Source organism: Onychostruthus taczanowskii, unplaced genomic scaffold (assembly GCF_017590055.1).
Source record: "Onychostruthus taczanowskii isolate IOZ18803 unplaced genomic scaffold, ASM1759005v1 scaffold12, whole genome shotgun sequence".
Taxonomy (NCBI): Eukaryota; Metazoa; Chordata; class Aves; order Passeriformes; family Passeridae; genus Onychostruthus; species Onychostruthus taczanowskii.
The window spans coordinates 15,149,073-15,173,110 of NW_024498351.1; the positions used below are offsets into that span (position 1 = coordinate 15,149,073).

The 24,038-nt window shown below is 39.2% G+C and overlaps 1 protein-coding gene across 1 annotated transcript in view; it reads left to right on the plus strand.

Annotated features, from left to right (window-relative positions):
* WWC2 (WW and C2 domain containing 2) overlaps positions 1 to 24,038 on the plus strand; it is a 93,498-nt gene that overhangs the window by 63,735 nt on the left and 5,725 nt on the right. Inside the window, exons 10-21 of the mRNA XM_041395839.1 lie at positions 2,319 to 2,408; positions 3,331 to 3,938; positions 7,310 to 7,433; positions 8,238 to 8,318; positions 8,402 to 8,488; positions 11,577 to 11,769; positions 13,344 to 13,514; positions 14,218 to 14,330; positions 15,307 to 15,505; positions 17,506 to 17,670; positions 20,138 to 20,230; positions 21,286 to 21,528. Of these exons, the coding sequence (XP_041251773.1) occupies positions 2,319 to 2,408; positions 3,331 to 3,938; positions 7,310 to 7,433; positions 8,238 to 8,318; positions 8,402 to 8,488; positions 11,577 to 11,769; positions 13,344 to 13,514; positions 14,218 to 14,330; positions 15,307 to 15,505; positions 17,506 to 17,670; positions 20,138 to 20,230; positions 21,286 to 21,528 (2,167 nt within the window). The remainder of the gene's footprint in view (positions 1 to 2,318; positions 2,409 to 3,330; positions 3,939 to 7,309; positions 7,434 to 8,237; positions 8,319 to 8,401; positions 8,489 to 11,576; positions 11,770 to 13,343; positions 13,515 to 14,217; positions 14,331 to 15,306; positions 15,506 to 17,505; positions 17,671 to 20,137; positions 20,231 to 21,285; positions 21,529 to 24,038) is intronic.

Consider the following 24,038-nt stretch of genomic DNA (forward strand, 5'->3'; position numbering starts at 1 on the left):
AGATTCTCTGCCCCTCTCAGTGATGTTACAATCTAAGATCAAAAGAGAATGTCTCACTAACACAGAAGTCCCTCCTGCAAGGAGGAATAGGTTAATTTAAATAGAAGTGGTGCAAACAGGAGAGACCGAGACAGGCCCGTGTCAGAACAGAAAACACAGTGGTTGTTTAGGTGTTTACACAGGGGTTTTTGGATATTATAGTTCCTGCTTGTGCTATAAAGAGGGAAGGTTCATTGTCTGACAGTTTTGGAGGTGGGGTTGTTTGGTTTCTTTTCCATTTGGCTGGATGTAGAATGAAAAAAACTTTCTCTGAATCTCCATTTGTTGTGAGATATAAAATTACTTCCTGCATTTCCTCAAACTTCCACAAGTGATTCATCACTTGGCTTGTGTTTGTGATTTGTGATTAGCATCTTTCTGACATTAGCCTGCAAGTGTTAACAATTGTATTTAATTATTAGTAGATCAAATTACTTCCAGGAAAGGAATTTTTTTCAGCTGCTAAATTATAAGGGATAAATTATGTTTATCAACCTCCTTAAGACAGTAACAGAAAACAAACTGTTAATTGTGCTTTTGAGGCAAAAACCAATGAAACCTTTTAGTTCAGTAGTACAAATTCAGTTGCTATTCAGTCTCTCTTGAGGTGGCTGTAGGTGTGTCTTTTGAGGACTTCAGTCAGAGAAATTCCTAAGCGGGTTGGTTTTTTTTTGTCTTCTACCATTAGTAGTTGAACACCGAGCAATTTTTATGCCTCTTCCTTGAGAAAAAAAATCACAGTTCACTACTGAAAAGCCACAAAAGAGCTAGTGAAGAGCACTCTTGCTTGGGAAAAGCAGGATAGATTAGACTTTAAAATAAGACAGAAAAATAAAATCTATGAATAGGAAAATTATTGGAAAGAGTGATACGATAGATGAACATAATTCTTGGTTTGGAAACCTGTGTGTATGTCTTTCTGAGTGAAGAATGAAATACTGTGTATGCTTTTAACAGCCTTAGCAGGTATTGGCAGATGAACACATCACTGCAGTGTGAGAGCACGTGTGGCATGGGCAGTGGAGTGGAAGTCACACCCTGGCTGACCTCGGGGTAACTTATTCACCTTTGCATAACCCAGATTTGCTCCCTGAATAAGCATGGGTGTAAGCAAGTGCTTTTCATGCTTTGCTGAATCAGGGACTTAATGTCTTTTTGCTGGTATCTGATGTTCAAAGAGAGTGAATTCTGAGCAGTCTTGAGTATCTAATTCAGTTAATTCACTTTGTGTAAGAAAGCAATGGTTGATATTTCTTGTTTCTCAGATTAGTTGCTGGAGAACTTGCGATGTATCAGTTGACTGAGCAAGGCCTAGAGGAGAATACAGTAATCCACAACTACAGGAGGATTTTAGCTGAATCCACTGAAAGAAAGCAATTTATTTAGTGTAAATGGAGTGATAAAAGGGAATTAAAAGAAGGGGGGGAAATCTCTCTAAAGGTTAGTGAATCATTTCTCCTAGCCAAGAGGAATAGGAGAGTTCCCCATTTTGTGGCTTTAGAGCTGTTCTAGATAACAAAGCAGGAGGCAATAAATCCTGCTTTCTCATAAAGGTGAACTTGATGATGAGCATTGCAATGCTGTGTGGCTCTGAGGTGCTGACAAAGCTGCTGGGAATGTAGAAATCTTTACCAAGGACTCCTAAATATGGTCTGTAATCTCAGAACCTTTCACTGAATGCTGCTTTGATTTGCTGTGCTTTATCCTATATAAAGATTCTGAAATTAAAGGGAGTGCTTTGATCTTAAATTTCAAATTATCAAAACTAATACTGGTATTACTTATTACTGGTATTGGTGTTCTTTTGGTTTTCCTAGTTTTGTTGGTTGGTGTTTTTTTTGGTTTCTTTTTTGTTTGTTTGTTTGTTTGTTTTCCCCTGGAACTACATTAAGTGAGGAGGGAGTCTTCAGTATGGTTTTTAAAAACTGTATGAGTGCAGATCTTATTATCCTGAAGTTTCAGCTATTTTCCTAGTGCTCATTTGTTACTCTTTTATTGGGTGCATGTTCCCCTTGGTACAGTGTGAATGTCCCAACCCTGTGCTTGCTTGTACACTCAGCAGGTTTGTTACAGTGCTTGGTATTCTGCAGGTAAAGTCACTCTGCTGAAGCAGTTGGGGTTTTATGATCAGACCGAGAGCTAACACAGTATTTTGGATTTTAGTCGCTGGCAACCTGATAAAAAAATGAGGGATCTTCACTGTGTTTCTTTTTTATCTATAAAATTTTCTAACCTGTTCTGTAATGCTTTCCTGAACTAATATGTACATATTTTTGCAGATTAAAATTGGAGGAGAGAAGAAAAGAGTTGGTACAGAAACTTGAAGAAACTACAAAGTTAACTACTTATTTGCATTCACAACTTAGAAGGTGAGACTGTACTGCATGATGTGAAACCTGCTTTGTAGTAGACCTGGATGTCCCAACTTCGTTCTTAGGTTTATCTCTTAGCTGGAAGCTCAGCAAAATATATTAAAGTAAGAAAATGCAAATGTAATAGCTTCAAGCATTTAGTCACCATGCAAATGTGGTGTACTTTTATAATTTCAGCAAATTTTCTAAGTTGATGGTTCTGTTATTGTTCAGTAAATATATTTTAAGTGTTTAGAAGGCCTGTTTGAATTATTTTTCCTGACATTTTTTTCCCAGCAATCTTCCAGAACCAAGGCAGTGACACTCAAGTTTCTCTGGCCCAGCAGGACTTCCTATCTCCTGTTATTAACAGGACAAGATTGCATGTTACAGCTTTGCCATAATTTACATTGTTGGATTTTTACTGTGCACGTGGAGTGCATGTTGTCATGCAGATGGGAAGCAGTTCTGCTAGAAGTTGTCTATCTGGCATCTTTCCCAGGTGCTTGGGCATAGAGTAGGCTGCATGAATTGCTCTAGAGGTGGCAACACTCCTGTGCTATCATAAGCTCCATCCTGGGGATCCCTGTGCCGTCACATTGACCACATGAGCACCCACATCAGAGTAGGGCAGGTTTCCAATGGATATAACAGCTGAGAAGGTTGCTGTTACTGTCAGACCAGTTTGTCAAATCTGCAGCCTTCTCCAGAAGAAAAGGGGTTTAGGCAGGTGGCCAAAGGCTGGGTAAATTGCCTTGGTAGTGTGCAGGTTGGGCACACTGAGCTAAGCCAGGTATAGGTGCTTCAAAAACATAATGTCCCAAGCAGCTTTTGGTTGTAATCTGTTACAAGGCAGTTTCAGTCAAGCTTCCCTCTCTTTGTTGTGTTTTGTGCTGGTTTAGTGTAGTAACGTCAGCATGTGTTTGTGCTTTCTTTGCAGCCTCTCAGCTAGTACGTTATCTGTGTCTTCAGGGAGCAGTTTGGGATCGCTGGCATCCAGCCGGGGATCTCTGAACACATCCAGTAGAGGGTCGCTAAACTCGCTCAGCTCCACGGATCTCTACTATAACCAAGGCGATCAATTTACAGATTTGGACTATCAGTACAAACTTGATTTCATATTGCAAGAAAAAACTGGTTACATTCCTTCGGGACCCATCACTACTATTCATGAAAATGAAGTGGTCAGTTCCCATGGGAGACTTGGTTACAGTGACTCTCCTTCAGCTGCAGACCATCCCAAATTGACTGAACCTCCTAAATCTGTGGCATCGCTGTCTTCCAGATCCTCACTCTCCTCCTTGTCCCCCCCAGGCTCCCCTTTGGTTTTAGAAGCTGCATTTTCAGTGTCAGCTCAAAATTCCCCTCTGCATCACCTCACTACGGACTTCGAAGACTCTGACCTTTCAGGTGATTTTGCAGGCATTAGCTTCTGCGAGAACCAAATATTATTGGACTCTGAAGCCAGAGCAGGATCTCGGACTCCTACAGATGATAAAGATCTAAATGTTAGGCAGCCTGTGCCTTCTCTACATGAAGGAAGTTCAGGTAATTAAAACAAAAAATCTAATGTCAAATGTATGTGCAACATGAAAATTAACAGCTGGCTCTTGAAATGAGGAGGCACCTTGTGTAACTGAAGAGTATCTTGGTCAGCATGCACTTGCATGTTCTGAGGAATGTTACCTGACTTCTAGTTTTGGCTGCAGAGAGCTGCGATCACCCTGAGTCTGTTCACATTTTTCAATAGCTATTTTAAAAAGTAAGTTCATGTATTGCAAGCTGTCACGAAAACAATAACACAAAAACCTGAAGCTGAATTTTGAAAGCATGGAGGATGCATGGTGTTTCTAGATTTTACAAGGATGTGTGGATGTAGAGCAAATACACTCTGCTGGCTTTTTGGTAATTTGAAATCAGAGACTTTGTTTCTCATTGAAGAAAAGTAAGTTACAAACTGACATTCTCAGTAAAAATGACTTCTGGACTGTAAATTATGTGTTATGTGTATCTAATGATTTGAGCCTGCTGTCACTGAAAGATCTGCAGTTCATTTTGAATTATGAAAGACAGGTGACTACATGCCATGTAAGTTACAGTGAGAGTTTCCCCATTTTTAACATGAATTTCACAGCTTTTAGCTTTTTATCCAAGTTAGAACAGAACTCCTACGTGAGTCTAGTCTAGTCTCCCTAACTGTGAGTTATCAAGGTATCCTTAGTGACTAGTTAACTTTAACTTTGAGGTGGCTAAATTAGGTGTGATGAACTCCACTTCTGGTCTGTATCAAAAGCCATACAGCATACTTAATCATCTTATGTTGTCAAAACCTTCGGAAGGTTTCAAAAATCCCAGCTGTCAAGGTGGCTCATGCTCAGTCTTAGAGTGCTCGCTTTGCTGCCTCTTGTTCGGGCTGACAGTATGTTGTGCTCTCTCTGCACATTTATTCTTCTCTAGTGTCATTCTGTGTCATTGTCTTCAAGTATGTTGCAAACCATTCATGTTTATGTTGCACTCTGTTTTCTCAAGGAAGAACTGAGTGAGACAGATTTCCAGTAGTGCTGAGCACTGGCAGCCCTATTTGAAACCTGGTCAGTACCTGGCATTTCCAACTGTATTTCTGAGCTGGTAGGGAAGCAGCTAACTAAGGAGTTTGGTGTTTTAGGGAATAAACATGGCCTAGCTCTTGAGTATTGTCCAGATTTGTTACCAACTTTGAAACCTTATGCTTGGAGTTTTTCAATTTTTAATAAAAGTACCTTGTCATATTCATACAGTTATATATTTTAATGAGAAATTTGCTTTTATTTTTTTCATTCTCTCAAGGAGCTGTTGTAATATCTGTTGTCTAATTAGATTAGCTTACTGCAGTACTGTGCTGATTTCAATGGTGGCCAGAGCAATGTGGCGTCAGAATAGAAAAGCATGGTGTGCTTAGTACAAGCTGGGAGGCTCCACCAAGTTTCACTGTGCAGAAAGAAAACAAGGAATTGACTGATGTCCTAATGGTCTGAGCCTGTAAAATGCAAAGTTGAAAAAGCAGGGAAAGGGAACTGGGGGGAATGGGTCTTTTTGTCCTTTGTCTTTTCAGGATAGTGTAGCACAGTGGTTATTTTACTTTAGAGCCATATTATGAAAGATTGAAACAATAATTAATTTTCCTGCCTGTATTTCAGCAGCATATCCTTTCCAAATTAACAACCATTTTCAGTCTGTCTTTGCAATCTGGCTGCAGCTCACTGTCAGAGTCAGAGAACTGAATTCAAAATGGCTTGGAATTTGGGAACTTTGGGCTATGTGAAATAAGATTTTTTTTTGAAAATTTATTTCTATAGATCATTATTTTCAAAGTCACTGTGTGATTCTCTAACATTTTTTCACTTTTTGAGGACCTCTTATTCTGGATATTGTCAGCTTGCCTTTTAAGTCTATATAAGTAGTTATGATTTTAAAATGTAAATTCATTCTGTGATTCTTCATGCTGATACTTCCTCATGTAGCACCACGTGCATAATACAGTTTGTCTTTAAACTTGTATTAAGGCTGCCAAAACAAGTATTTGAATTTTGAATAGCCAGGTATTAACTAATTACACTTCAATACCTCTGGTTTCCACAGTAAAATGGGCCTCAATGTGAGACTTCGGTAATTAACAGTGAGACACAGATCTGGGGTTTGTTCAGTGTTTCTACTCCAGTTTCATCCTTGGAACTGCTGTGATGCTGAATGGGAAGGTTTGAATAAATTCAGCCAGAGGGACTAAACCTGCATTGAAAATTTCAGCCCACACACTTAGGTTTTTACAGGACTACAAATCTGAATACTGCTGAATCTTAACTTGGGCATAGACAAACACTCAAAGGTAATACAGCTCCTAATGTCATGTAATCTGCACTGGCTCTCTAGATGCAGCGTTCACCTGCTTCTCTGGCTGTCTCTGACTTTTCTGTACAGGTGAACCATAGAGATATTTGCTCCTCTGCACATGTCCCTGCTGTCAGAAACCAAGTTGGAATATCTTGTAGTTCTTCCACAGTCAGTCTCTGTCATTGTCAAAGTCAATTCAGGCTGCTGTGGTAATTCCTAAGGGTAATCAATAAATCATGTCATCACCTTCACCCCTCACATGGTGAGGGGGAAGGGAAAGAGCACTTCATCATCAAGGAAAAAGCATTCCTACTGCCATAAATAAAAGCACAAATGCAACAATCAATCATCTAATCTAAAGCCTTAAATTTTAACATCTTAACAGGATGTAAAGTCATGATTCTGATGGGGATGATAATGCATACCAATATCCTCACTCCCTGGCAGATAAAAGGACTGCATAGACCCTCAGCTTGCTGTGCTGCAGAATGTGGCTTCGTGGCATGACACTCGCATATGAATGCAAGTTGAAGATTAAAGCTAAGTAGTTATTGAGAGCCTGTAGCAGAGAAAGTTTTTGATGACAGTAAACCAGAGAGGATTTTATTTCTAGCAGTTATATCACTGGGGAGAGGATGTCTGTCTGACTTTTGAATATTTAATAAACAGTAGGCAAGCACTTGGCATGTAGCTGCAGTGTTACCACAGTGCTGAATGCGGACGTGGCAAATACTGGTTTAAAGATCAGGGAAATGAGGGCTGATAATGAAGGATAATAACTAGCTCAGTGCATAAGGGTGATCACAGGAGTCTGTGTCTCTGGGAAGAAATAATAGTACATTTTCAAGTTCATCAGTCTGGTTATATCTGTAGCCAGAATATGTAGCAACAGCAGTACAGGCTCAGAATGTTTAATGATATGGAACAAAACTACTCTGTGATACTCAGCTAAGGGTCACCGCTTTCAACGTGACAACTTCCTAAGCTATGCTCATCTCTCTTTCTGACTATTAATCTCTTGGACTAGTTTTCATTCTTTTTCCCTTTTGTAGGTGGTGATTTACCAAGAAGAACAGCTGGTCGTCTGCTTGAGGAGAAAACAGCTTGTGTATCTGCTGCTGTGTCTGATGAGTCTGTAGCTGGAGATAGTGGTGTATATGAAGCTTCTGTGAAACAGTAGGTTTGAGAAATCATGCAAGTCTTTCCACCAAAAATTTAAATATATCTATGATCAGTTACACAGTACCTGCAGAAGTTGTCAACCAGCCCTGCCTTTTTTAGAAATAATTTGTATTTTCAGATGAAAGGAAGGCATATTTGCCAAACAATGAAGTTTGATCTGAGGGTTATTTTTTGTGCTTGTATAATTGCTTGAATAGCATTAATATACTTCTTTATAATCTTGGGGATTTTTTTTTTTGCTAGAAGCGTTCCCAAGAGAAAAGTTTGATTTAAACTATGCAGGTTCTGCCATGTGACTCTATTGACAATACTCAGGGCTACTGTTCTTACTTCTTGTTTTGCTAAGGATTTTTAAGATTGCATAGCCATTTTTTGGATTGTTTTTATTTTTAAAAAGAGGTTATAGAAAAGACATGAAACAACTCTGTTGTAATGTTGGTATTAAAATAATCCAGGTTGAGGCTTAATGTTCTCTGCAGTGATCAGGATATAAGGAACATATTTGCTGTTATTTTTTGACTAGACAACTTCTATAGGATTCTTCATACTAGTTTATATAGTATTGCCTGTAATTTTCAGTAATCAGCCTCAGGCCTTTCTGAATCATTGCTGCAGTTGTCAAACTATTCCAGCAGCAACTGTCCCTAAAACAAGCACTGTTGTTGTGTAGGCTCTGAAATTCTTATTTGGAGTGCATATTTAGGAGAATGGATATATGTTCTGTGTATGCATATCTTAATAATTGTTGAAAGCTAACTATAAATTTCCAACATTTGAGTATTTGCCTGGTTTTCCTAGACCAAATGAAACTGAGGACACTGCATATAGTGAAGATGATGCAACAACTCTAGAGCCTGCTCAGGTACAAATAGGACTCAGGTGAGTGACCAGCCAAGGGAATATTTCTGTTGATCCAGAAATGTGAATAGTAAACTTCCCTTGTGTTGTCCTTTCTTTAACAGATATGACCACAGCAATTCAAGTTTTGTGATAATCATAGTACGGCTTAGAAACCTTCCAGCGTTTCCTGTCCCCCTTGGCTCTAAGGTGTAAGTCAAACAATCACTGAGAGGTAGTTTTGAAAGATAAGAGTATAATAATAAATTCTAAAAATTCTCTAAAGGAATTGGTTGATTTATGGCTCAAGAGCACTGAAATATCTACAAAACTTTTCAAACTGTTGTAGTATTTAGCATTGTAGTATTTATGTAATATGTAGTATTTAGTATTTGCGTATTCCAGCAATGCAGCAAGAATAAATGTTATCAGAAAATTTGCATATTCCACTAAACTGGAATAAAAAATTATTTTGAAATGGTGTTTTATCTACTGCTTCTAAACATTCCAGCTTTGTGAGTGCAAAATATGCTGTATTTGCTAAAACCTTTCTTTTGATACTTTGGCATCCTTTCAGCTCAGAATGTTATCTTCTTACATTTATGTGTCTTTTTGATGTAAAATGATATTTAGAGCAGTATTTGTCTTTCAAGTGAGCTTTTAAAGGAAAGGGGTAATTTAATAAATTGCAAGTGGACAAGCACAGTCACATTGAGATACACCATCCCTAATTACTAGAGCTTGGAGGTCTGTTAAGAATTAGTTCTCAAGTCAAATTGGACCAACAAAGTCTAAAATGGACATGCAAAGTCTAAAAGAAAATTGCAGTTTAAATTGTATGTAGAAAATGAACAGAAAATCCTGAATATGTTACCACTGAGTTTCTAATCCAAAATTCTCATCTACACGTTGCCTTGGGGACACTTGTACTTGAGCAAGATTTTTGAGACTGTAAGATTTCCTTAAACTGTTGAAAAGCTTAATAAGATTGGAGAAGGATATAATCAACCCTTGAAAAATTTAGTTTTCTTGCTGGTTCTTTTCCCTTCGTATCCCATTGCCTTGAATTTGATTGGCAGGAAGCCACTGGATATGGAAAGGATGCATTAAGGATAGAGGCCTGGGTGCTTGCTGGATTTTTCCTCTTTGTTTTTGTTAATAACAAATGGTTATTCTACTGCTGTCCTTCCTTCCTTGGACTACACTTTCCTCTACTGGCCTTCCAAGTCCACTAACATTTAGCATAAGGAAACAGAAAAACTATAGAAGAATAAATTGACACAGGTGAGAAGAAAAGTAGATAATGTAGAATGGCAAAAAGATGTTCAGTAACATAAAGCTAAGTCAGAGCAGGCATCTTTTCAGGAATTAAAGTGTGAAGTTGTAATTAATAGTCAAGAAGTCCTGACCTGCTGCTGCTAAAAGAGATTTGATAAAATTAAAGCTACACAAAACAAGGAGGAAGAAGGGGAAGGGAAAGGCAGGATCTTGCAAATAGCATTTTTTCTGTCACTTGCACTTGTGTGCATATATGTATAATCTGTACCAATACATACAATAATAAAAATAGGGTCTGGAAAAAGATGCTACATTATAACTGCGTTTCCTAGAACACCAGTTGGATAAATCAGGTCTTTAGTGATGGAAGAATGGATTTGACATGAGGTGTTACTGATACTGTAAAAACTGCTCACTTTTAGCCCAGCTACAGCACAGTTGAAGAGTTACTGTGTCAGGGTCACTTCTTCATCTGTTGAGAAGTCATAGGTTTGTCACAGTAAAATCTGATTCATCGATTAACTCTTTTAAGTTTTTTAATTAAAATTAAAGTAACCACTCCTGTACAACTAAGTGAGAGAACAATTTCTTTCACTACTTTGTTTACCCTTCATTTGGCCTGATGCCAATAAATCAGCAAACAGTTATTAAAAGAAAGTTTCAATGAACCACCTTTTAAACATACCTTTGATACACTTTATCTTATATTCCTACATCTTTTATAAATGTTTTTAATTGCTCAGTCTATTGAAATGGCTGTTTTCTGTAGACTGACAATTGCTCACCTACAGTTATAGGAATACAGCAGCAGCATTACTGGAGTTACAATATGCTACCACTCCACCTCAGGACTGGCATGTCAAAATGCTGGATACCTGCTATCCTGGCTATACATGTGAACCAAACAACCTAGATTTTGCTCTTTATTCCAAGAAGTTTGGCATAACTGGGAAATAAAGACTATGTCCAAATTTAAGTAAAGAAATCATGTTTCTCACAGACCTAATTTCTTTTAACTAATGTGAAATTAAGTTTTTAATAAAATTAACAAAACTCTTCATGAAGTCAGAAAATACAGTAGTAGTGCTATAAATTTTGAGAGAAAGAGTGGGTCAATGTAAGTAATTCTGGAAAAAACTCTTTCTCCTTGCTTTAGCCAGCTTCACTGCATTCTATTCTCTAGTGAATGCCATTTATATTTAAAGCCAGTACCAGAAACAGACTAACAGATAGGCACAGAAAAGATGTAAAACTATTACTATGCTTATTCATGTGTATGAAAGACTGTGCAATAGGTAAATAGCACATACAAATTGCATTAAAAATGTCTGTACTGTGTCAAGCTGCTGCTAAAGTGAGACCTGCAAGTTAGCTAGTACAACTTTTATCCACATAATATCCATTCCTACTGGTTGTATGAAATGAATGCAGCCTTGTAACAATTTCGAGTTACTCTCTGTGCTTCAATTCAGGCTTGCAAGATGAATTCTTCCAAGTTTCACTTAATATGTTATGAATTGATCTTAAGCAGCTATGGCCCTAGCTATTTTATTGCTTGCTTTCCTTAGTTTCCTGCTTTCTTTGGAAATTTTGTTTGATCTGTTTCCTTAAAAGATTAAAAGACATCACTGCTTTTCAGTGCTGCTTGCATTATTCTAAGAATTTAATTTTTACATCCACCCCAGTTCTTCTCATTTTTTAAAATTAACCTTAAGAACATGTTTCCTCCCACCTGACATGATCTTCATTGTTTACAGTACTAAACTTGGATAGAGTCAGAAACTGCTACCTCTCTTGCTACTACTACCTTACCAGGCACAAAATGCCTTCATGGGAAATGTTTCTGCAAGGGACAGGAGGAGTTCCTCACTCATCTTTGTCACCTCATTTCCATTCCGCTGATAAGTTACTGTTCCATTTTGTTGCTATGCAGTCCTTAAGTTGATGGGGTGAACTTCTCTCATGCATCACCAGCAAGTGCCAGTTTAAACAGAGGTAAAGATGTTGTTTTGTTTCTGGCAGGTATATCAGAGTAGCAGTCCTTCCATCCTCCACTGATATCAGCTGTCTGTTCCGCACTAAAGTTCATCCTGCCATGGAAACCATTTTATTCAACGAGATATTCAGAGTAGCCATTTCTCAAGTAGCACTGCTACAGAAGACACTGAGAGTAGATGTTTGTGCTGGCAGTAGAAGTCCGCGGGAAGAATGCCTGGTATGTGGTTTTACTTCTGGTGCTTTTTTGGCATGCATTTGTTTATAGCGTCCCCTCTTATTTTGATGGTCAAGGCTGCTAAAATTCCACAGCACTTGGAGACAACGTCTGAAGCATAACTTAGCTGTTGCTATAGTACCTAGAATACTGCCTTTCTCTGAAACTCCTGGTACAGAATCTAATCTTGGATGGAAGGTGTTTTGATAATTCTAAGACTACTTTAACCGTTTAATTACAGATTTATATTCCATCTTTGCCATTTTATAAAACCCCTGTAAACTTCAATGCAACATTACTTCAATGCTAGGTTTTAAAGTAAAAACTGAAGAAGAGCCACAGTAAAAAATAATGAGAGCACACCCTCATTGTCACCACTTGTCACAAAGAACAAACTAAATTACATTTTGGACATTATTTTAAATTATACGATGGACACCTTCTTGGTCTTTATGATCTGTTGAAATAAAAAAAGGATGACATTTACAGATCAGCCCATTGGAAGCTGTCACTTTAAGTGTTGTTGTTAATCGTAGTCATCACTGAATCAGTGATGCTTCATTTACTTTCAAATTGCTTTTGCATGGTCTGGTACAACTCAAGTCTAGCTTTTCACCATGAGAGGGATTTTAGTAGCACAGTGAGATTTTTGCAGTTACCCCCCACACTGAAGAGATGCTGGAATCTGCTGGGGTTCATTGGCTCTAATTACTGTGAAACAGCCTCACTTTCAGAATGTGGAAGTTAACTTAATTCCTGGGGAACGTGTTGGCCTTTTTCAGTATGTAAAAATTTTCCCCTGAGGAAAGGGAAGGGCAGCAGAACAAAAACACAACCTCCAGCAGGATACAAAGGTGAAGAAAGGACTCAACAATAACAAAAAACCCCAACGAAGACAAGAGTTATTCCAATGATCAAATTAAAGAGTTGGGAGTACCATCCCCAGCAGAATGCCCTGGACAACATGACCAGAATCTTGGCAAGAGCTATGTGTGCAGCCCAGTAGCTGTGGAGATAATATGCTTTGCCAAAGAACAAAGGATTTTAATCTCCAAGGCACAGCCCAAACATGAGTACTTCAGAAGTTTTCCCAGAGTACCAACTCAGTGGATGCCAGCGTTTGTCCAAATGAAAGGTTTTCTTAATCTCTATTACTGGCTTTTCATCTCCTTCTTCCCTGGTTAGAGCAAGCAAGGTCATCCATTATTTGCCATATGCATGATTTTTGTGGTAGGATAATTGAAAAATCCTGTGGCACTTGCTGTCCCACAAGCTGGTGCTGCACAGGTTTTCATTACTGAATGCACTAGAGCAGGAGTGTGCAATGGTATGGTGTGGGGAGACATTTCTGCAGACTGAAATAAGAGATGGCAGAATGGACAATATGAAGGACATTTCCATGTACTTCTATTTGTCTACTTTAACTGGAAGTAGAGGGAAACAGAAAACTATACAGTTAGAAAGGAAATTAAAGTTCATGTCAAATTTTTGCTGCCTGTTGTGCATGATGAGTACAGTAGAAATATTTTGTAGGAAACAGAACAAATTTAAATAATTTTTTCCCTTATTTTGTACAGGCTGGGACTCAGATCAGCCTGGCAGATTTATCACTTTCTGATGAGACCTATACTCTGTGGTACAACCTGTTGCCTTGCAAGCAGAGTCCTGGCAAAAAACCCAAGGAACAAAATGACGAATACATGTTTCTGTTAAGCAAGCAATCACAGTCATTGGACTCACTGGACTTGGTGAGTGATGAGTTGGCTATTACTGTGACAGCAAGAAAAAAGCCAGAGACTCCAATTGTGTCATTGCATTGTAGCTATTTGAATGTGTGAACTGCCATCCCCTGAAGGTCCAAGGCCCTGTTTTGCAGGCACTTTTGTCTAGAGTGACTTTGTGTGAGTAGGGCCTTCAGCTCTGTTTCTTTTTAGAAAGAATGTTATTGAAGAGCTTCCTTAAGTGTGCCATTTATTTTCATATGCATACATTAAAAATTGCTATTTATTAACTATTTGAAAATTGCTATTGCCATTGCACTGAACATGCTGTTTATGCAAAACATACTAACTCTTCTGGTTAAATAAGCTTTTCTGCTTTAATCCCTTCTTAAGAGAACTGCACAGAAAATGTAACTTTGAAAAGCAACCTTTTTCACCTAAGAACAGTACGAGAGGGAAGATGAGAAAATACATTGAAGGATGACAGGAGTATATTTGATTGCATTGTCATTTTAAAACCAATTGTTTTTCATTGGAATTTACTGTGCATAAAAGTAATCATGCGATGTGCTGTACATGGACAATTCAAACCCCTTATCCTCATGATCTGGGGGTCATTGTGTCTGCTGACATCAGGGAGCAGTAGGGTAAAGCAAGCTCTTGCAAGAGTTGTCATTTTCCTACCTGTTATGTATCATTCAACTCTGGTTTCATATTTTTCTTTGAGCAGGATGCTGTGTCAGCTCTGCTGGAGAGGACATCTGCTGAGCTGGAAGCAGTAGAACAAGAGCTGGCTGAAGATGAGGAGAAGGAACAAGAGCAAAGGGCCACTGAGGAAGACTGGTAAAGACACTTTTCCTCCCTCACTGTTTATGCCTGAATGATTCAGCTCATTCTTCCTTTTCTTAGACAAACAAAAGGGCTGTACTTTTGGAGAACATAGATTCATAGAATGGTATGGGTTGGAAGGGATCTTTAGAGATCATCCAGTCTAATACTGCTCCCATGGGCAGGGACACCTTCCACTAGAACAGGTGGTCAACACCCCATCCAACCTGACCTTGAAAATTTCCAAGGACAGGACATCTATGGCTTCTCTGGACAACCTGTTCCAGTGCCTCACCACCAGTGGAATTGGAGTAAAGTCTTGTTCCCTTGTATGGTCAATTTATTTACATTCTTTTAGGTTTACAGTCTCTTGACTGCCTCTATGAACTCCTGCTGCCAGTGCTACTCCATTCCGTGTACATCTTCCTGTGAAGCCACTGGGAGTGTAGCAAAATATCAAAAAGTTGCATTAACTGTAACAGGCAAGCAGTTAGATTTGAAAAGAGAGCTGCTGTCTGGCAAAGTCAGTGTGGGTGTGCTTCCATTGATGGTCTTGTTTTTGAAGAAAATTTGAGCTTTCCCAAGAACAGATTTCTTGCCTAAATTGCTATTTCAGTTCTGTTGTTGTGCAATTTCTTAGCTGCAGTGTAGAAGAAAATACATGCTTTATTGGGGAGAAGGGGGGAGTAGCTTTTTGTTTTATGAACTCATAACGAAAGTCATTCAACATTATCAACATTACAGCTATTGAATATAGTGCAGTGCTGTCATAACGACCTTCAAGGTGAACTGTAGTAGTGCTGGGTTTTGCTGGAGGCAGCAAAGAAACGGGCCTTCACATGAACTTTGCGGAAACATTTGGATGATAGTTGTTTTCCCTGTCAGGAAAATGCATGCCTTACACATTAGTGCAGGTCTGGGATTTCTGGTATCTCTCTCTGTTGAGCTTTTTCAGTTTCATAATAAGCCTGGGCTACTTCTGTTCATACAGGCTAGAGATGCTCGCAGAGGCCTCTGATGAAATTGTGGATGAAGAGGAAGATGGCATTAGGCTGGAAGTAGAAGGTGACTGTAATGATGACATGGGGTTACTCATGGATGCACCAGAAATGAATGAAGATGAAGACAAGAACAGAAAGAACAGTGATGAGACCCAGGAAAGCCAGCAAGCTGCTGTAGTTCTAACGCTGGTGAATATCTTAAAATTCACATTCCTGCAGTATCTTACTATGCCAAAAAATCTATTTCTGAGCAATTAATATAGAAGTCTGCTGCATCTATGCATTTACAATTTGATGTGGCCTTTGCTGTAGCGCTTGTCAGTATGTACGTGTAACAAAATTGGTGTGGTCACTTCTGAACTATGAAGAGGACATTGGACAGACATGCTAAACAGGACTTCTAAGTCCAGGACAATTAACCAAGACTCTCTATCTTCACTTTTTTTGTTGTATATGGAGGACATTAAAAATACAAGAGTAGTTCAGTAGCTTCATCTTGTGCATATTTAAAATATTTCTGCACATCTGTTTCATTGTTTCTTTTTTTTTTTTTTCTGATTCGTCTGCTAGACAGGGAAAAACACATGACAATGGTCAAGATCTTTAAGCCAGTTCAGGGATTTCCTTATTTTTTCCCTAATTTTTGGGCGTGAAACACAAGAACTGTCTTAGCAGGAAAAAGAACAAAAGATTAATGAACAGAAAATTCCAAAATGTGTCTTAAAACTGTGTATACTTTTGAACAATTGAGGGTACTGTTGTACCCGCACACTGCATAAAGCAAATTCTAATTCCATGTTCTTGGTAACTGTTGTTTTTTAAATTATATTCCACTTTCCTGAAAGCACTTTTAGTAAATGTTTAGTAAACATATCTCTGATATGGTAGCACACTCTCAGAAATGAAATTTTTAGAAGCTTTCTGCAGCTTAATAAAAACACTGTTGCATGTTTTAAACCCACAAGTTTTATAAAATAACTGAAGTAAAAAGACGAAGAGTGACATCTCGTTCTTTCAACTTTGTCACAATACAAAAGTTTAACATCTCAGTGGACTTGCTGGAAACTGTAATTAACTTCCAATTAATGTGGCAAGATGCCAAATGAGCTAAGGCTGCAGTATTAAAAGGACTGACAGTCTGCTGGGTAGCAAGTAAATATAGATCAAAGCCCTAACTCAGCAAGAGGAGATGGCAAGGACGACATGTGAAGGTTAGACACGCACTCAAGTGCTTTGCTAAGCCTGGGCTGGGGAGACCCAGACAAGGAGTGAAAGACAGCAGTCTCCACTGCAGAGCCAGACACAGCATGGATCTCTGTATGCCACATGCTCTCGGGGTTGCTGCTGTGCTATTTAGGTCACTGTATTTATCTCCTGCACTGTGAAAACCATGGACCTCATTAAATTACACAAGTTGAAGAAAAAGCCCCATTGCTCATCAATGACATTGGATGTTCCAGCTGCTGCAGAGCTTGGTCTAGCCTAGCAGCCAGGATGAACGCAGCATGGAAGTAAGCACAGGCTGTGCCACCCACAGGGATGGGGCCACTTGAGGGTCCCTCTGGCACACGTGGGACAACTCTCGTAGGCAGCAGGCTGTGCTGAGGGACAGCAGCCAGCAGTGTCTTTTCCCTGGGTTCACAAGGCTGGTGAAGCTCTAGAGATTGCATACAGCAGCCCTGCTGCTGAGGCTTGGGGATGTATGGCAGTATGTCTGGAAGGACCCAGGCAGTGTAACTTTGCCAGCTGCCCCCTTTCAGTGTGCACAGGCACCATCTCTGATCTCTGGCATGGCAGAACCTTGCTCTTCTGCAAATACCAAACACAGTAAATATAAATGTGCAATAATCATAAGGTCTGTGAATGGCAAAGCAAAACATTACTTGCACTGTGTTTGCATCAAATCATCTGCCAAGCAGCAAAGGCCTTTCTGCAAAAGCTTTGGCTTTACTGGCTACAAAGAGTACCTTCAAAACCTCTCCACACACTCTTAAGCCTCTTGGGAATTTTGTATTTCTTTACTTGGAATAGCTTCTCTGTGAATGCACTGTGCTTTTTGCCGCTGGTCTTTTTCCATCCACCACACCGCAAGGTAATGAGAATGCTTGTGAAGTCTTGAAGGCACAGAAACTATGTGGAGGTATCTGTCTGGTTATAGTAAGTGTTATCCATTCAATTCCTGTTCCCAGGTTGATAAAGAGACTAACACTGAGGAGCTGGTAGGCGAGAACACAGCAGTCCGGCCCAAGGACAGAGCCAGCTGGAGCTCCAGACAGCGTCCCTTTGTCAGGAGCAGCATGATAGTGCGCTCCCAAACCTTCTCTCCAGGCGAGCGGAACCAATACATCTGCAGGGTAAGAGCAAAACCACTTGGAATGAAGAGCTATTAACCAAAGAGTCATTTAACTTCTTGGGAATGAAGCATTAATGACACTGAGTCATGTACTGATTTTCCCTTCAAGAGGCAGAGCCAGTGCTTTCTCTAGAGTCCTTCCCTATCTGAGCTGATGTATAGTAGAATTGACTTTCAGCAGAGTTGCATACTCTTGCAAAACACCTCTGCTAGGGCAAAAATACATCCTATTGGAGAGAAATAACACAGATGCCTGTGCTGGCTCTCTGCAAAAAGTGTTTCCCTGCATGTCAGCAACTCCAACACTCTCGCAGCAAAACAATTTGTTACAACATGAAATAGAATTCACTGTAAAATGCCATTGCATTACCATATTTTAATAATGCAACCATTTAAGGGTAACAGTGTGGAAAGAGCTCAGTCATCAATTTTCAATCTCGCTTTGCATCTCAACTGGTTTTAAACCTAGGCAGCCCAAATCCTGCTGTAATTGCATCTTTGAAAGATGTGCAAGCGCTGCCTCGGGGCTGGGTTTTAAACATGGCTTTGGCAGCTAAGTTCTCCAGTCTCTAGATCTATGGTAGCATGGAAAAAGAAAAAAAATATTTAAATTGTGAGTCATGCTGCTGCTAAACTAACTATGAAAATAATGTGTTTAAAGATTTAAGCGTGGACTGCCAGCTCTATAGATTTTAATCACAGATACCCTACAAAAGGCAGTTTATTTTGATCTTTAGTTTCTACAGGTTATTTATACAAGTATGTTTTTTTTTTAAAGTAATACTTATGCTTTAATTCCCCTGTTCAGTTAGAGGCATTTGCCTTAATCATATGGGAACATTAATGTTCATCACTTTTCTGTGATTCTCATAGGCCTAAAAAAAAAAAAAAGTCTTTAGTCAATACCTACGTACTTAAATAACGATTCTGTATACCCTCCAGAATGAAATATAGCAGATTGTTTTCTAACAGTTTTTACACAATTTGGATACATTATTGGCTGAATTCAGAAGCTAGCCTTCCTCTTAATTCCTGTGCTGGAATTTAATTCCTAAATGGAAATTAGTAGTATTAGCAAAAAATATCGCCTTAGCCTTCTGCCTATGTAAGTCTTCAACAGGAAGTAAAACTAGTTGTTTTAGTGGTTTAGTTAGTGTAAACTTCTGAGGCTTTAGTATCTGATAAAGTATTGGGTTTTTGAACATTGCTACAGACCTGCTGCCAAGAGCCAGCATTAAAAAAAAACCCCTTACCTTGAATAAACCATTCTGTTTCTCAGTGTGTATGGTATTGCCTGGAAGCAAAGTACCCTTTGAAAGGAACATGTTTGCAGATCTATATTTTGCAGTGTCAGAAGCACTCATTGCCCACTGCAGGGGGCTCCAGAGTGGGCACTGTAGCTGCATCCCTGTTCACAAAGAGGGCTGAAGAGCTGGAGTGTCCCCAGTCCCAGTCCCCAGCTTGTACCACGGGCATATCCAGCCTTCCTTGCATTGTGGTGCTGTACGAGAGGAAAGCGCCTGTTGGATACACTCTGGTGAAGTGCCAGCTGCTCTCAAATCAGAAGAGATGGCCTGGCTTTAAGAAAGCACCTCTGATGTTACAGAGAACAGAGATCTTTGAGGCCTGATGGACAGAACCAAAGTCTGTTCATGCTTTGGAAAATGTCCCTTAAAAAGTGCCTAAAGAACATTAGTGACAATAGCGGCCTCTCTGTATCAAGGAGTGAGCTCCCACTAATGGCTCATGGTGAAAAGACAGATTTGTCTCTCAAGAGATGTACTGTGTATTGCAAGTGATTGTATTTCTGACCCCCAGCTCCCAGTCAGCCCTGTGTAAGCACACTTTAGGGCCCTGCCTTTGCTTACTGAAATGTTAGCAGAACAATTCCTTTTCTTGTCTTTCCTGAAGAGCTGAAATACATACTCTGCAGAGAGATGCTTCTGACCACCTCTTGATGCTGATGCACCTAACAATCATTCTGCACTGATGTGTATGAAATAATGCTAAAGTTATGCCACTGCCGAGCTGTGGCACATAATTTTAAGAAGCAGAAAGTGCTTCTGAAGGAAGCTGTGGGCACACCTTTGCTTGTTACAATTAACAACAACACAAAAATTGTTGGACAGGTGCATGCTACAGTAATTCACATTTCCTGTAGTAAATTTGTTAAAAGCCTGCCCCAGGTAAGCAAAATCCATAGTTTGTATCTGCAGCCAGACAATGATTTGTCAGTACTTAATAACCTTAGTTACCTTCCTTGCATTCCTAAAGAGTCTTACTGTTGTCTTGGTGTAGGATTATAATTTTAGAGTAGATATTTATTCTAGTTGCAAACTTGTTAACTTTATACTAAGAATATGACCTACATGTTTATAAAGGCTGAGGTTCCCTGACTGGTTCTACCAGTGCAGGTGTATTTGCATATGGAGGTGCTTTATGTCTGTTTGTTATGTACATTTTGGCAGTTGAATCGCAGTGACAGCGACAGCTCCACGCTAGCCAAGAAGTCTCTCTTTGTGAGAAACGCCACGGAACGACGGAGCCTGAGAGTTAAACGGGTATGTGCTGTTACCTGGACAGGGTTTAAAAGCAACTATGGGGCACTGGGAATAAATACGCTTTATTTCAAGTATTTCAGCAAAACCAACACTAGTACCATAATTCTGTCCTGTAGTTTCATGTTGAAATATCAATGTAGTGGTCTCAGTCCAATGTCAGCTCCCCTCCAACAAAGCCTGTGTTTTAGTCGTGGCTGAAGCCAGCAGTGAGACACTGATGCTCAGCATCGTGACATTTCTTGTTGAACTTGAGTTACTGTCAAGGGGATCTGTGTTAAAGAACGTGACACAAGGTGGCCTGTGCTGCACAAAAGTCAACACCAGCAATATACATCTTGAGCAAATTTTGGTGAAGATTGCAAGGATTTAGATGTCCTTTTAAAGGGAATTGACTCTCCACCTAAAGTATTCAAGTAGCAAAAGGATTGAAGGACAAGAGAGTAAGAGTCTCTTGCATGGAATTCATTCTTACATTAATTTAGAGAGTTATATTTTAATCTTAATTGTAACTAGAAAAATAGTCCTTTGGAAGCCTTGTTACCAGGAAGCAGGATACATTTTGCATAAGAAAGAAAAGTCTGGGATACTGAATAGTCTGAGGTGGCTTCTCTTTTCCTGCCTTACTTATGCAAAAAGTCACTGTGAAAGGACAGTAAATAATGTGAAATATGCTGAAGAATGTGCATGTTTACAGAGTTTGTAACATTATGTGTTAGGCCTTGAAAAGCAAATATTTACAAAAATAAATAATGTAGTTGATATCTGTGGGGAATTCTGTGTAGTGTTGTGTCTTCTGGCAGTGTCATCCCAGGGATCAGAATGGGTTTTTGTTTTTAACTTTAAATATATCATTGTGCACTTGGTTGGAGCATTTATTTTTAGCCAATGACTAAAGAAAAATTCCAAGATGGGTGAATTTTTTCACTTCAGAAAAAAAGCCTGGTAAACCCCCACCTCCCCCAGAATATTTGAGCTTTTCTGACTGCAGTATGTCAAATTCTCCACCACCCTCTCTAGGTGTTAATTTTTACTGTTGTGTCTCCCAAACGACTCAGCCTGTTTGCCAGCCCATCATGCAAAGAGCTGCGCAGGAGTGCCCCGTGCGCACTTCCCTGGACTTGGAGCTGGACCTCCAGGTGTCGCGCACAAGACAGAACCGTCTGAACGACGAGCTCCAGGCCTTGCGGGACCTTAAACAAAAGCTTGAGGAAATGAAAGGCAGAGGAGAGGCAGACCTTCCTCTGTGTGTGCTAGAGGATGAACGTTTCCAGAAACTCTTGAAACAAGCTGAAAAACAGGTATGAATGAGCAGCATTCACAAATGTGTGAGCATGCCCCTACCTTTGATATAAATTTGTTAAAGAATTTGCTCAATGGTGTTAAAAGCTTTTTACAGAAGCTCACATTTGACTAATTATATCTCTGAATTACATAGTGTAAACTGTGTCTTTATTTTATATGTGTATATATATATATATATATCAATACTGCAACATTAAACGTAGAATTTGAAGTAGCATTTTCTTCACACCCTCTAAATACTTTGATAAGTCATATTAGAAACTCTGTTATTGGGAGTAGTAGTTGTAGTTGGTGTAGTAAAATAGCAATTACTTAAAAATTAATTTAGAATTCTCACATCCCAGCCATGCTTTTACAGACTGGCATGTGCTTCCTGTCCCTCAGCATCAGTTGCTTTGCACTCTGCACAGAACTTGTAGCCAAAAGATTATTGTAACAGGTAGAAGGAGCAATTACCACTACCTAGAGTGGCAGGTGCAAGGGGAAGAGGTAGTGGATTATTTCTTCATGCAGGACATACTCGTTTTGGCAAAGGAAAGCCAAATTCTGTTCTCTATGTGATGGTTTCTTGAACAGTACAAGTATATATGCACTGCCATAAGGTGGCATGTCCCCACATAATTAAAAGACAAGAAACAGGATAGAAGAATCAGATGCAACAGTGAGAAGTTGGAATATGGAAAAGTCCAACAAGATACATTAATAAGTTAGATGTTGTGGGGCTTTTATTATGTTTTTGGGCGATTGTTTGGTTTTTTTAATCATTATGGAGATCATCGACTGGAATAGGGCCTTGGAGAGGTTGTTGGAGGAATTAAAAACCCAACCAAGTAAAAAAAATTAAACCCACACAACCTGCACAGTTGGAGGTATTCTAAACCTAAGTGGTCAAGACCCTGACTACTCAGCTCTGGCATCATCTGCTGTGAGCAGGAGGCTGGAGTAGACACCTTCTGGAGCCCCCTTCCCATCCAAGTCTGTCAATGTACATCAGCTTTCAGTGAGGGGAGGTTGTGAGTGACAGCCAGGAGGGATCTGTGCTCCTTAGCTCTTTATGGTTGATAGAGACCGGTGTTTTGATACACCAGCTTATTCAGAGTTGTAAAAATGGAAAGTTCTAACAAGGTGCAGAGGCCCTTCTTGTATGTAAGCAATAGTTGTTTGTTTTGTTGTTTTGGTTTTTTTTAAGCTAAATGTCAGTAAATAGCCTTGTGTAGAAGAGGAAAGGATGATCCTAATATTTACATTCAGAAAGCTGAGCTTTTGTTAGGAAATGTTAGGAATGAGGTACTCCACACATGAGACACAAAACATAAACAAAAACATCGCAGGATCAGCAGATGTCAAAAAGCAAATAAGACAGGAATTGCTAAGAAAAATACTTGGAACAAAACATTTCATTGCCTTAAGGTCTAAATATTATTATGCTTGTACCATAAACATAGTCCATTTTTGGTTTCCCTTTTCAAAGTGGATGATAAAATTACAGAGTCAACAAGGGTGGTCAAGGGAGGAAACAGCTTCTGTGTAAGGAACAGCTAAGTAGCTACAACTGAAATACATACAGCCATGAGTGAGCTGGAAGAGAGCAATGAATCTTGGTCTTGTATTCTCCAAGAAGGGGAAAATCAAACAGATGGCAGGTTAAATGCAAGCAAACATAGCATGACATTCAGAAACTGTAAAAATGTTTGCAATAAAACATTGAGTGCTGCAAGTTTGCATAGGTTCAAAAAATTATTAATTTATTAATTGGCTAAATTCGTGGTAGAAAAATGCATGTAATGGCACCACATATTTCAAGAAGTCCTTGACTTAGGAAATAAGACTTCTCCCCAGCATGCTCTGCCAATTCTACATTTATGTCCTGTTGTGTCTTCTGGTCTGTCTTTTGGCATCTATTGTTGGATATAGTTAGTGGAGTGCTAAAATGACTATAAAACACTAGCAGAGTTTAGGGTGAACATTGATGAGTGTTCTGAAAAACACTGGGCAAAATGGGGGAAGATAGTGTAACTGGTTCACATGGTTTTTACCATGTGAATTCATTATATTAATTTGATCCAAGTTTTAACCCATAAAAATAGTAACTTATAGAAAAGAAGCATAGCTGAATTTATGTGGAATTTAATAGTTTATATCCAATACTGGATGCAGGATAGAAATTATATTTTCTGAGTGTTTAATTTAAAACTACTCCCATTCTAAAACTGTTCCCTCTAGAACAGAGTATGCCTCTGCAACATTTCATATTATGAATCCTTTGGATTTGTGTTTTATCTCAGCTGGCTCTTCCAAGGCAGGAGGTAGGTTTATCACATTTTTTATAGTGTCAGTGATTAACACCATTACACACACTGGTGAACAGTAAGAGTAATAATACACATTCCTAAAATCTATGCGCAGCATTTAAGTCCTCCTTCCTAAGGTAAAAGTCAGAACAATGATCACAGTCACTTCACCTCTTTGAAGAATGCTTACAAAGTTTCTAGAACTATTTCTACTC